The 14,578-nt window shown below is 39.1% G+C and overlaps 1 protein-coding gene across 2 annotated transcripts in view; it reads right to left on the bottom strand.

The window, feature by feature from the left end:
* Positions 1–14,578, bottom strand: part of MAPK12 (mitogen-activated protein kinase 12) — a 42,884-nt gene that overhangs the window by 18,563 nt on the left and 9,743 nt on the right. For both annotated transcript variants that reach the window (XM_054056377.1, XM_054056379.1), the window contains exons 3-4: positions 12,128–12,186; positions 8,385–8,496 (exon numbers count right to left, since the gene is read on the bottom strand). In XM_054056377.1, coding sequence (XP_053912352.1) covers positions 8,385–8,496; positions 12,128–12,186 — 171 coding nt within the window. The remainder of the gene's footprint in view (positions 1–8,384; positions 8,497–12,127; positions 12,187–14,578) is intronic.

Below are 14,578 nucleotides of genomic sequence, written 5' to 3'. Positions count from 1 at the left end.
TGAGGCAGAGGACAAAGTACTTTTTCATGGTGCTAGAGTAGTATGAAATTAGAAAATATTTATGTATTGCACAGAAGATATTTTTAGCTATGTTTTTTACATTCAGATAATTACACCAGCATTTTGCCCTTTCCCTCCCCCAATAACGAGAAACCAGTAAATCAGCTTGAGTACTGTTTGGGTATGTTTTTTCTAATTCTTCCCATACATAAAATCCCATTTCCAGTTAATTTTCGGCATTGCTAGAGATACACAGATCTCAGAATAAATCCAGCTATTTTATATATGAGAAATGCTTTCTTGCCATCTCTGGTCTGCCATCATAGTTTAGATTCATATGCTCTAGCAGCACTGAGTTTTAAGAGATCACTTAAGCCCAGGAGAGATCACTTAAGACCAGTCGAGGTCTTAGCTGAGAAGTCTCGCTACATGGTTTAGTACTTCCTCAATGACACACAGAGAGGTCATGTTACAAGATACTCTTCTTTACATGAACTTTTTCATCAACCTTACAGTAACTCTTTTAAGGACTCTCAAAAGTCAAAGCAACAAACTGCACATCTGGGACTAGTTCTTTCGGGGAGACACCTGACCAAATACAAGTGTCTGTGCCCATGACTGTCACCAAATGCTCCCTACTGAGGTAAACAGTACATAAATTATGTCCTAGAACAGACTATTTTCATCCGGACAATAAAGGGTGACTCTAGCAACTAGTTCAGACATAGGCATCTCCTTTGCAAGCACTGAAACTCAGAAAGTTGTCCTGAATAGAGGACATGCTTTCCAAGAGCGGCCTGGGACGTGCTAGTACTATTCACTTCAGCTGTGGGGAACTCCTCTGCAAACCCCACAGATCTCACTATTGAAGGTATCTCACACTACTGACACAAAGCACCACACAAACACTAATGGCTTTTAGAAAAGTCCCCAGAAAAGATGGATAAGAAGTGAATCCCATCAGCTTCACCTGGAGAGTTTTCATTTTATTCCACCATGAAGAACGGGACAATAATTGGGAAAAAGAGTTACTGGGAACCAGCTGTAAGAGCCAGGACGAGGGACAGTCAGGGCTGTCTCACAGAGATGCACCGAAGCACTGAATTTTGCTGAGGTAACTGCTAACCAGCCGTAGTTCCACCAACCACTGTCTTCTTCCCCAGGAGCCACGAAGATGAGCAGCTATGTTATTTTTATTTTAATAAATTTACCTGTAAGTAGCTAGACTTGCAATAAATGAAGAAAACGGTGATGCCTTGTGCCAACAGCCATCTGATCAAGGATATCACAATGAATACTTGCATTCTAAATAATATCAATGTCTTCTTACCAAAGCCTCTACTTTCCCCAGCAGATGCTTAAAATATTGTATAGGCTATTTTTGCTGGTATGACCATACACAGGCAATAACTAGCAGACCCAGGAATTTTTGCACTTAAAGAATGTGGCATGTAGAAACAGGAAACAAAAGGATTGCACCCTTTGGAGTTTTAGTTAAAGTAAATCTCACCTGTTTGGGGGAAGAGCTTGGTTTTGCTGGTGTTGTCGCTCCACTGAGATTTAATGAGTCACCACCAGTTAACACTTTTGGGAGAACCCATATTTTCTAAACACTTTTCTTCATACAAGACTACTAAGATTACATGAAATTGCACTTACTCCTGGTGCCCATCCTACACATCAGCCTTTCTATAAGCTGAAATACTGGTGGTGTGCTGCAGTATTTCTTTAACAATAGCAGCATTTTTTAAACTGCATTTTTTATCTACTGGCAGGGAGCAGCATGGGAACGATGTCAGTCTTCATTCAGAAAATTTTCCATTTCTGTTCAGTAACCTTCCAAAATGGAACTCTATTCTTACTGATTCTCCTCACTAAAATATCCATATATTGACAGATTTTTCACTCTTAACATGGCAAGAACATCCTAACCAGAGTAGACATACCCTTCACAAAGTTATACCATTTCACCTGAAAAATATCTGATTCAAGAACCCAGTTAACATGAGCAAAGTACCTTGGAGCACAGGAGCTCTGTGCATTATCCTTTAAGACAATATTTGGTAGCCTGCATAAATACTTTAATGTAAGCTTCAGATTGCACTAGGAAGCTATCCAACAGTTGTCTGAATTCTAAGCATTCTTGTCTGTACATGCAATCTCTACACAAAATAAAAAGCTAATCAAAAGGGAATTACAAAAGCCTCAGGAGAAAGTATTCTAGGCAGCATGCAAAATGAAAATGAGCATGGACTCAGCAGGGAAGGAAAAACTAAAGAGGAAATGATTAAAAGGGGGAGGGAAAGCAGAGAAGCAGAAAGAACAACATAAATGTGAAAAAAACCACAGTAAAGAGAGATGACAGAAGGAGAGAACTAGAGCAAGTAAAAATTACAATAAGCATGGCAAAAGAAGCTTGAACAGGTACTTCTGTGGGCCAAGGGCTATCCCTTAATTCTCAAATATTGTACAAATAAAGAAAGAGGGCTGCCACCCACCTCCTCAGACCTATGGGAACACAAACCCAACTGGCACTCCTGCAGAGGAGGGACCCAAAATGCAAGTGCTGGAAGTCCCAGCCTCTTTCCACCTACATAAAAAACATTTATGTTCAGCTTGCCTTCTGTAGTCTTTGACAATACATGGCTTTTGGGTCAAACAAAAAAAATATGAAAGCCTTTCCAAGTTGCAAGCTCATACTTAAATAAAATTTAATGCCAGACTAAGGCCCAACTAGGAAACAGACAAAGGAGAGGCATGTCAGTGTTCTTAAGTGGTGTCAAACTGCATTGTTTTTTCCTACCACAGATGAAGTTAAATTCTGATAAATTACAAGACTCACTAAAGAAAGGAAAAGAATGTATCATTCTCTACAGAAAGAAGACAGCAAAATAGCCAGAACATAAATTAACTGACAAACGAGGACTGCATAGTCTTACTAAGCACAGACCTGAGGGCGTGATACTAATCTTCCTGAACTCAGTACGAACTTTCTATTGACCTCAATTTTTTTTAAAATCAAGCCTGTTGGCATGCAGACAATCTAGAACTAGTCTACAGGTACAATGTAGAGACGAAGCCTGCAAAGAACTGACTTTGGGGCTTTGCAAAAATCTCTTTATCCCTTCACAATAAATCACTTGTGGAGTTTCTTCTACATGCATTTAACTGTCACATGCAAACATCGTTACAACAGAAGTACGCAATGTGACAAAAATGATGAACAGCCTTCTTCCTTTGAACAGACATAAATACAGATACCATAGTTATATACTTTGCACAAAGGACAGATGCATATTGAGGGTAACATTTAACACCAAAACCCACCTCCAGATAGAGTCCAAAGTTAAAAGGTCAAACAATTAATATGCATCATAAAAATGAGAGTCTAAGCTTGGAAGCTGAAAGAGCTATACGACAAGGATCTACAGAGTTGCGTATTCTTCTTTCCCACGTGTTGCATTTATTTTTCCCTTCTAACGCCTCAACCAAGTACTAGCTAAGTGTATGGTTTGCTCCCCCTGCCCCATCAAAAAGCAATCTAAGTAAACATGGATGAGCTGTCTTTAATCCAGATACAGTAGACCTAAAAAAGGTAAAAGAACTCCATGCAGAGATCGGCAGATCTTTTCTTAAACAGCTAACTTACTGATATCTATAAAAGAAGAAACAAATTACTGATGCATTTTCTTTTTTCCTGCATGCTGACAATATTGCTTGCTGCTTAATCCACACTCTAGCGTGGACAGTGCTGCAAAAATGTCCCTTAAGCACTGGATCACTCTTGTTTCTTAAAGATATTTCTAACTAGGTGTATTACTGCAGCTGGATGAATTGGTCAAGAAAAATCCCAAATTTAATGGAACAGATACAGTAAAGACTGTTCTTATATGTCTGCTGTGCAATAGGAAATGACAAAATATCAGAGTCTAGTAGATGAATAATGTCTTATTTCCTGCTGGCAATTTTGAGGTAAGTACAGTTGTGCTCTTCAAAAAGATGGAGGAAGAGCCAAAATACCCAGGCAGATCTCATGTTCTAGAAGATCCAACACAGTTACAAAGAGATACCAATTCTCTAAGACTATCTCAGCATTTCTGCCTTGAAACTGGAATGAGAACTGTCCTCATTTTTATAAAATCCTGGGAATAGCATCTCGCATCGACGACTTCCAGCTCTTTTCTTCTGTGGTGTGTTGACCTTGGCTCGCCATCAGATGACCACTGAGATGCTCTTTCACTCCCCTTCTTCAGCAGGACATGGGGGAGAAAATACAATAAAAAAGCTTATGGGTCAAAACAAGGACAGGGAAATCACTCACCAACTACTGTCACAGGTAATACAGACTCGTCTTGGGGAAGATTAATTTAATTTATTGCCAATTAATAACAGAATAGGATAATTAGAGAAAAAAAAGTTCTAAACCCACCTTCCCCCTACCCCTCCCTTCCTCCCATGCTCAACTTCACTCCTGATTCCTCTACTTCCTTCCCCTGAGCAGTGCAGAGGGATGAGGAATGGGGACTATGGTCAGTTCATTATGCACTGTCTCTATGTTCTTTTTCCTCACTTTCCTCCTCTGTTCTAGTGTGGGCTCCCTCCCACAAGAGACAGTCCTTCACAAACTGCTCCAGCACCGGGTCCTCCACAGGCAACAGTGTGGGTACCTGTTCTGATGTGGTCCTCCATGAGTTGTAGGGGGGGGCAACCTGTGTCACCATGGTCTTCTCCATGGGCTGCAAGGGATTCTCTGCTCCAGTGCTAGAAGCACATCTCTCCTCATCCTTCCTCATTGACCCTGGTGTCTGGCAGGGTTGTTCCTCTCACATTTTCTCACTCCTCTTACAGTTGCTGTGCAGCATTTTTTTACCCCTCCTTAAATATGTTATCACAAAGGTGCCATAAACATTGGTGACAGGCTCAGGTTTAGCCAGCAGTGGTCTGTCAAAGCCACACCTGCAGTCCTCCACTATCAACCCTTGCCACACAAACCCAATACATCTTCTTTAGCTCCTGCTCTGTTTTCATTAGATGTATGTCAGCCACGCACAGTTGCCACAAGCTCCTCTCTATTGGCCTCTGAGAGATAATCTAGGCCACTGGGATCAAAACATGTTTCTAGGCCATTACGCTGGAATTAAATTAATTATTCATCCTTTCCACTACACTCAACTCAAGTCAGTATTTTATAGTTCATATATTGCTTGCCTGAAAAATTAGCACAAATGTTTTTCATCTCTGCTGAACAGCCTGCTTCTGCTGGAAGCCTGTTTCCCAGACAGTTACCTGCAACTAAACAGACCACTTCACTTATATGGTCCTTGAGAACGGACTTACTAGGACATGACTTTGTAACTAGGGAACTAACTACAAAACTGAAATCATAACTCCACATTCAAAGACCAGACTGGAGGTGAATCTCCTCTAGTTTAAATAAAGCCAGTTTCCCCAAATCTGGCTTTAGTTTCTGCATTTGTAAAATTGGAATTACAACACTTACACAACTGTAGAATAAAAAAGATAATTCCTTAGCACATGTAAAAGGTTGCATGACTGAAAACCTACTGAATGAATAACACAAAATCTGAGGTAGGGTCAAAGAGAAATTAGTAATGCGGGACTCAACAAAAATATATTTACTAGGTTTTGTGATGGGAGTAAAACAGTTTACTTGCCCTTCTGTATCTGTTAAGTACTGAGAGACAAAGGAATCTTGGGTATGCTGTTCCTGACGTTCTTGTCCAGAAAAGCATGCTGCCCCACAATATTTTTTATTTTTTAATGGTGTTCGGCAATGCAAATATAGATTTGGAAGAAACAGCATCCTGATGGATGCGCCAGACCTTTGTATATCAAAACTAGTTCTGTATTTCCATTTCATTGTGAGGCCACTCTATAATACATGAAAGGTCATGGTGATCAGGAGATGTTCCTTATGATGGGGGGAAAAAAGCAAATACTGTGTCTTCAAAAAGGACAAGGAAGAAGAGGATCAAGAAACTAATGTCCAGCCCAGCCACACCTCACTCCCTGAGAAGGTAACGAGGAATTAATTCTGGAAACCATTTCCAAACATAACAAGGACAAAGAGGTAACTGATTACTTGTTATCTGTCTATGACAAGTGGTTTGGTGGATGATGGGAGGGCAGTCAATGTTGTTTACCTTAATTCTAGCAAGGCCTGAAACTCTCTCCCATAACATCCTCATAGACAGTGGAAGTACCAGTTAGATTAATGGACAGAGAGGTAGACTGAACTGCCTGGGTTAAAGCTGACAGAGTCAGTTGGCCAAGCTGGCTGGATCAAAGGGTTGTGATCGGTGGCAGGAAGTCCATCTGGAGGCCCATTACTGGCAGTATTCCCCTAGGGTCAGTACTGAGGCTAGCCCTGTTTAATGTCTTCATTACTAGCCTGGATGACAGGACACAGCGCAGCCTCAGAAAGTCAGTACAATGATAAAAAAACTGAGTGGAATGTTCATACACCAGATGGTTGTGCTACTATGCAGCGAGACCTCTACAGGCTGGAGAAATGGGCTGAGGCTAGTGAGACCCTCACAGCCTGGGGGTCAACCAGCCTGGCAGAAAAGGATCTAGAGGTCCTGAATGTGAGCAGAGATGACTAAAAGCCTCCTGCTTTAGGCAGAGGATTGCCAGCAACTTGAGGGAGGTGATCCTTCCCTTCTTCTCAGCTCCAGTGAGACACATCTGAAATGCTGTATCCAGCACTAGGCTTCCCAGTTAAAGAGAGGCACTGAAGCAAATCCAGGGAAACTCCATGAAGATGACTATGGGACTGGAACATCTGATGTAAGAGGAGAAACTGAGACAGCCAGGACCGTTTAGCTGGGAAAATGCTCAGGGTGCATCTATCTTATCAATGTGCATAAATACTTGATAGACACTGTAAAGAAGACAGAACCAGAGACTTCTAAGCAATGCCCAGGGAAAGCACAAGAGGCAACAGGCAAAAAATTAAACACAGGAATTTCCATTTAAACATAAGAAAAGCTTGTTTGCACTGTAAGGGAGACTGAACCTTGGAACAGAGGTTGCCCAGAGAGGCTGTGAAGTCTCCATCCTTGAAGATATTCAAAACCCAACTGCACAAGCTCCTGAGCAGCCTGCTCAGTTTGACCCTGCGTTGTGCAGGGCTGGACTACGCAGCCTCCAGAGGTCTCTTCCAATCTTAGTGAGTCTGCTAAAAGGCATCAAAAAGTTATTTTCTTTCAGTGGACTCCATTCAGACATCTTTCATAGCTGTTTAACTCAGATGCCTATTAGTTTGGGCTTGTAAGTGATTTTTCTGTGCTCTCCTGCTCAGATTTGTCACTAAAAATCCACAGCCCTTCCTCTTCATCGAAGCTGTCCCAGACTTGCAGACTTCAGGGATTCTTTAACTTTACATCCTTTACACAAAGGACACACACTTTTCAATTTCACAGAACACATTCAGGCATCTGGCTCAGAAAGATATTCCAAAACAGAAACGATCCTAATGACTTACCTATTTAAATTCAGCAATGAGCTTTAGCTCTTCGCAGAGCTAGACTTTTAACACACAAGGACCAAACTAGCACTTGCTGTGGTCCTTGAACATTTACCAAATCCAGTGTGAGTCAGCAGGGCTCAAAGTCCCTCTCTGGGTCATTCATTCACCCCAAAATAGCACATACAGGCTGATAAATATGCAGGGCACATATATACCATATCTGTAGGTATGATATAAATATACAAATGCATCCATACTCCTCTCAATTCCATACACATACACACACATACATATATGTTCCTCAGAAGAGCACAGAAAGATACTACACTTAGAGCACAGCTCTAAGATGAGCACAGAGTGCCTCATTAACAGTGTGTCAGACCAGTATTTGTAAGCCACAGAAACATCTTCAAATTAGAGAAATTTGAAGCTGATGACATAGCTGAGGGCTCAAGTGAAGGGAAGTCCCACCTCTGAACTCAATAGTGGTTTCATTCTTAGTCTCTATGCTCTCCAACTAGACACAGTACAAGGTGTGGCAAAGCAGCACAACTATCAACTACCAGAGAAGAAGGCAGTTAAAAATCAGAGCAGGGACTTTCTGGTGTACTCAAATAAGGAAACCAAGGACATCCTAGATCAATGTACTAGATAGGATCTTGAATGACTACCTCTTCTTTTTGCTTGAAAAAAGCCACAGACAAATTCATCATACAAAAAAAACCCAGTAACATCTATCATCACTAAACAACTGCTATGTAAAATGTCATTACCTTTACCATACAAGGCGAGATAAATTTTATCCTGCTATCAGGTAAGTATTTATAGCCCTCCATAATGATTTACTCAGAAAAAAAATTTTGAAATCAAAATAATAGCATAAGTGGCAAACCTTTAAGCCTTTCAACATCTGATATACCAGGAACTGGATTCGGTCTTCAGTTAGTTTCTCATGCTTCATTATCTTACTCAAGTCTGTTCCCATAAATGGCATGACAAGGTAGCTTAAAAAAGCAGGGGAGGGGGAAACATAATAAGATTAATTTGTCAAATAAATTGAAATGTAATAGTATGTTATAGTTCAGTGACAGTATTAAACTATAGATCATTCCATTTACCAAGCAATTCCAACACCATTCCCCTGCCCTCCATGTTTCTCTGGTTTTATTTATTTTGATTGTCATAAAGAGGCATTGCCCAGCCCTGTCACTAATTATGGAAAGTTGCCAGTTACCAGAAGAGTGCAAATTCTGAACTAGTTAGAAAGAACCTAAGAGCCATGTGATATTTTAAAGACAACTACACAGAAAACTAAGACATTCAAACAATGCAATGTACTTCATGATCATAGTGTTGAACTAACATCAACCAAACCACCCAGATAGTTCATCTAAATAGACAATGTCAGACCTAACAGAAATACAGATGATCAAATTAGGAGGCAAAAATAATTTCCATTAATTTTCATCTGGGATCATAAACTGGGATCTTCAGTACCTAGTACAGCTAAGTTGACACTGGCAACAGAAAGCCTGAGAATGCCAACCTGGCATTTCAAGGCTATTCTTCACTTGAGATCCAAAACTGTTCTTCATATTGCTTGTAGTAAACTCATCCTTCAGAGTCTGTCCTCAAAGTCAGGTCTGAACACAGACAGAGCGAGTCACACCAGACACCCGAGGGTAAAAACCTCAGTTTTCCTCTTCTTATGAACACAAGCAGATGCATTTTCATGAAGGGAAGAATTAGATGTGATCTTTGTTTCATAGCTACAAATTTCATTATTTAGACTTAAATGGGTTTCCTCTGGTTAAAATGTGCAAATTAAAATTCTGCTGTTTTTCTACCATTAAATCTAATAATAATATTAATTTATTCTATTAGAATTGTAACTGTAAACAATGTAGAAATTGAATATAAAGTCATCCAGGAGATGTGACACTGATTTAGTCACTATGAGTTATAGGTAGCATTTTCAACGCTCCCTAGGTATCAAACATTTTTTCCCACAACTTTGGGAATCAGTACTCAGGCACCTCGTCCCAGCATTTGCAGACAATTTTGCTATCCTTTCGACAGAAAAGATGAGCATTTTAATTCTGTAACTGTATAAGGACAGAGCAAATACAGAGAAGAGAATGACATTTCTTATGTTTCCCCCACTATAATACACAAAATGTTTCCCATCAACAGATCAAGACACGAAGTTTAACTTCTCTGTTGATGTTCCTACTGTTGAAAGCATATTAAATTCTCCTCTAACTCAGACTTATTAAATACAATTTCCCAGAGGTCATAAGTATTTGGAAAGAGCCCTAAAAAACGCTTAGTGACTGTTTTAGAAAAAACAGAGGTAGAAATAGGTGGGGCAAGAGAAACAGAGAAATATCTACACAACTTCTACTGCTGGTAATGACCTTCAAGCATTCATTTGGATTTTGTTTTCCTGCCATCCTTTGTACAAATCCCAAGGCTCTGGATGGATAGTGACATAACGTGAACAAAGTTAAAAAAATATAACCATTACGCACTGTAAAGAACAGGATGAGAAGGACAAATAAGACCATATTTTTACACATACACAATTTACTACGTTTTACAAATTCATTACTTCAAATCTCTTCAAGTTCAACAGAGAGAAGTCTAGATCGGTGGAGAAACAAACAAAATGTAACAGAGGGGAAAACCACTCCTACCTGAGTTTGAAAATCCAAATTTCAATAATCATTTATGAGAAACACATTGGAAGAGGACAACTATGGAATCAAACAGTATGGTCTCACCTTTAACACTTCATCTACTACTTAAAACTTCGCAAACTTATTTTTATTATTACAAATTTATTTATGATCCACAGCTGGAGTCCTGAAATAAGCCAGGGAGGTTGGACACCTGATTAATAATTCACTTCAAAGGAAACGTGACATCTAAAATAATTAAGGTCTTTGCAAGTTCCAGTTAAAATCCAAAATTCTTAGAAAATCAGGAGCAGCAACCAGTTCTGGCACATCATGTACAATACAAGCACAGACAATGTAAGGAATACAGATGAAGGGAGTAAAAACATCTAGTACAGTAGAACTCAAATTGCTAAAGATGTATATATTTCTGATTTTGTACACCATTTCAGTCAGCTGAACTTTTAAAAGTGAGGGAAGTTCAACATAAGCATTAACAGGGAAAGGACTGTTCCTTCATAAATCAATGGATTTTTGCCTTCGATCTTCATTAACACCTTGGACTACTAGAAAAGCAGGAGAGCAGAGTGGCACACCGTCTAGGAACACGCTCCCCTCTAGACAGGAGGGCTAGAAGTCAGCTAAAAAAGCCCAGGTCTCAGATAAGACTAAGCTTAGAGACTTGCTGTGGTGAACCCACCTACCTTGTTTCTGCTACTTCTAGCCATAAATCACCTTGAATCTGCTTGAATCTTTATACAATAGGCCACAGACAAAATCTCATGATTAGTCAGCAGTCTCCCTCAAATGACACATGTAATATTTAGTCACAAAAGCTATTTCTCCAGTTTTGTTTTAAATGTACACACAAATGTACCTCTGTTCATCTCTAACAGCTTATCCAAAATCTCAAAAGCAAATTTTGCCATACCTGTTGCAGCTTCAGTTATAAACCAGTCCCTCCTACACTGACTTGCACCTCCAAAATATGAAGCACGATTTTAGGGTCCCTTTTAAAACACAGCAATTGAATGTTAATCTTATAAAGGTGCATTTTTTTTTACATATACTCTATAAAACACCAGCACAATAGGCAATATGGACAACATCCTTTTTAGGTCAGTGATCACTTTGGCCCAGATCATCATTATGAACACATGGTCCCTGTTTCCTGCATTTCATTTTCTACATCTTCCTGGCAGATAGCTTTCTTTGTTAAGACACAAATATGCAAGGCTGTTTTTGAAGCATAGCTACATTAAATGAAATCCAGAATGGTTCTATGAATGTAACATGAAATCTACATTAAGCCCAACAGGATTTCCGACCACTTTTTGTCCAGCGACTCTAATTCAAAAGGATTGCAGCAGGGACAATAAGCAAAACAGGCATGCTAAATAACTTGAGTCTGAGATGCTGCCAGAAGGTCAGGGAGATGTACATGCCTAGTGCTAGAAATTATCTATATCATGTGCTGTTTGGACCACCAGATTGGGAAACCAGTCAGGAAATACTACAAGCCACAGCACAGATAATCACTAAAAAATTTAGCAGCATTAGCAGTTTTATATTAATCCTTGAATTAGGACAGATCACACCAGAGACTCATCATGTAGCAGGCATCATGGGTTACGAATTGTCCCATCATTTGGGCAATGTGGACCTCAGAGTAAGGAAACAGTACTTGAAAGGTGGATTAGGGAATCCTCTAAACTGTCATCTACTAAGGGCAGAAAGGACACCCCTTATAAGATAGGTAACTGGTTCTAAGGACAAACTGAAAATCTCAGCCTATCAATTTTGAAGATGCACCTAAGAGTTAACATTAAGATGAAATTCAGAAAAAATCTATTAAATGACAATTTTGGAATTCTCCATTTAAAAAAAAAAACAATAACCATTTCTCCTGCACAAGCAGCAGTGCCCTGCTCCCAAACACAAACAACTCAGAACTTACAAGTCGTTAAACTTCTCCAGTGTTAGATCTGGTGTGAACACATCCAATATTCCAATGACCTAAAAATAAGGGAGGGTGGAGAGAAAAAAAACGTGGATTAATACAGATACAGCACAAAACATCCAAAATTGCCTAATAAGTGAAAAAATACAAGCAAAAATATTTCTCTAGTGAGACATTAGCTACAGGCATAGAGATGGCAGAAAGAATACCTGCCTAGTAACACCAGGATTTGTTATGTATTAAATTCTGTAACTGAGAGCTGTTTGACTCTATGACAAAAACAGAAAAATGTGTTTACTTGAACAAAAAGTTCAGATGTTAACAACTTTATTTAAGAGGAGAGAGCACATTTTAATTTGAACCACTGAAGTACTGAAAATAAACCAGGCAAATCGGTTTATAACCTGAACAGTCCTAAGTGCTATTCACCTAGCTGAGTAGCCAATGAAGAACACTTTAAACATCCTCTAATTTCAGTAACAAGGTAATTTAGGTCAAATTTAGACTACAATATCTAATTTGGAGTACGGAGAAGAAACTAAATTGTTTTTATAAAGAGTAAATTATCATGAGCTTAATGTGATTTACTATGCCTTATGCCTTAGGTTCTCTTTCAGAGTATTTTTTGTCAAACAAAACTATTCTATTCACTCAGAGAAATAATAATCTAGTAAAACAGATTTCTCACCAGTTTTTCCTACCAGTATGGCTTTCAGCAGAACTATACCAACTGAATAGATGCATTATGGCAACTGCCAGTGCTTCTTTCAAGCCCATTAAACACAAGAAAATGTAATGTACATAATTCAACACAGCAAAAGAGGTAGCTGGTTTTGTCCAAAGCCAGATCTCAGCTTGGACACTGCTTATTCCAGGCAGTGCCTAAATAGCACAGGCTCTTAGTGTTGCTTTTTTTCTACTTCTGCTACTAATTCATGACCATTTCTGTCTGCTGAGAGGAAGCCTCCACAGCCCTGGACTGCTTGTGGTGTTTCCCAGGTGCAGGCTGCTGTGTTGACTGGGGCGTGCAGGTCTTTGCTGGAAAGCAAGCTAAAAGACTAATAACCTTTATAACCTTGCCCAGGCCTATATTCATGGCCATACAATTTAAGAACAATATTATACACAAACTAAAACAGTATAAAATTAGACATTGCAAGAAAGGAACGAGGGGTATCCATTGTCTGATGTTACCATCAAAACAATAAAAGAAGGACTGAAAAATCCACTTTGATAACAATCAAGATGGACTTTGGACATTACTACTGTGTCTTAATTGCTTCACAAAAGAGTTTTGTGGAAAAAGATGTGAAAGTAAAGAGAAGTGAAAGCAGAAATGCAGGAAAAAATGCAAGAAAAGAAAGGCTACATCCTTTATTTAAAGCTTAAATCAAAATCTCCAACTGTGATTAAATCCCGTCTTCATGAGTTTTTATCTTTTCCACATTCAGAGGGAGTTACTACAGTTAGCTTGCATGTTATCAAAATGACACAACGATGAACAAGATAGAAAAGCTAATAAAGATGAAGACTGAAAATTACAACCGTTTCCTTGTAGTAATCTTTTAAAAAATTAATGAATAATATTTTCTCAAGGACTGTTATATAAAACTAATTAAATAGGAATAATATAACTACCATAAACTAATAATTAAACCCACACACGATGTGATTATTCTTTTAAGTAATACCTTCACTACTAACTAATTAGAGCTAATATTAGAACAAGATATTTTAATTATTTTTGGGGTTTTCTGCATGACACTTTTCCATAAAGTTTTCCATTTCTGTGTGGAGCCAGGGAGAAAAAGGAAAGACATAGGAATGAAGAAGATGTACGTAACAACAATGGTGCATAATGCAGCCATACGGGCGTTTCCTAAGGCAGTGTGCATACACACACACACAGAGCATACACAGTCAGAAAAGCTGCATGCTTTCCCATGATTGCAGCATTAAAAAGGACATTAAAGTTTCAGCAGTAATCTTAGCCAATATGCACTTCTTTCCCTATTAAGCCCCACTTTTCCACAAGTCCTGCTTGTTCTCCACAAGAAGGTATTTCCATGCCTTGATTTACCTAAGCAAAAATGTAAGAAAACAACCCTCATGATGTCTGAATGTAGCTGTGAAAGACACAGGGATGCCACCCCGAATGAAGGGGCAGAGCAGAGGACGAAATTAGCATGGCCACTGTCCCAACCACCCATTCACCAAGGCGTGATCAGGCACCTACTGCAAAATATAGAAGCATGAAAAACACGTTTCCATAAAGAATACACCATCTCCAAAACCACACTTAATGAAGTTCACTAACATTTTACTAGTTCTCCATTCAAGAAAAAGGAGTTCACAGTAATTAAGCAATGCTACCATAAACATTACTTCCGAGGTAAGGTGCAAACTGACAGAGACAAGTTTACTATTGCTGCAAATCCTGTGCAGTGA

This window comes from Cuculus canorus, chromosome 1 (genome assembly GCF_017976375.1).
Source record: "Cuculus canorus isolate bCucCan1 chromosome 1, bCucCan1.pri, whole genome shotgun sequence".
In the NCBI taxonomy this organism is placed as follows: domain Eukaryota; kingdom Metazoa; phylum Chordata; class Aves; order Cuculiformes; family Cuculidae; genus Cuculus; species Cuculus canorus.
The sequence above is the reverse complement of the archived record's forward strand: the minus strand, read 5'-3'. Positions and strand labels throughout refer to the sequence as shown.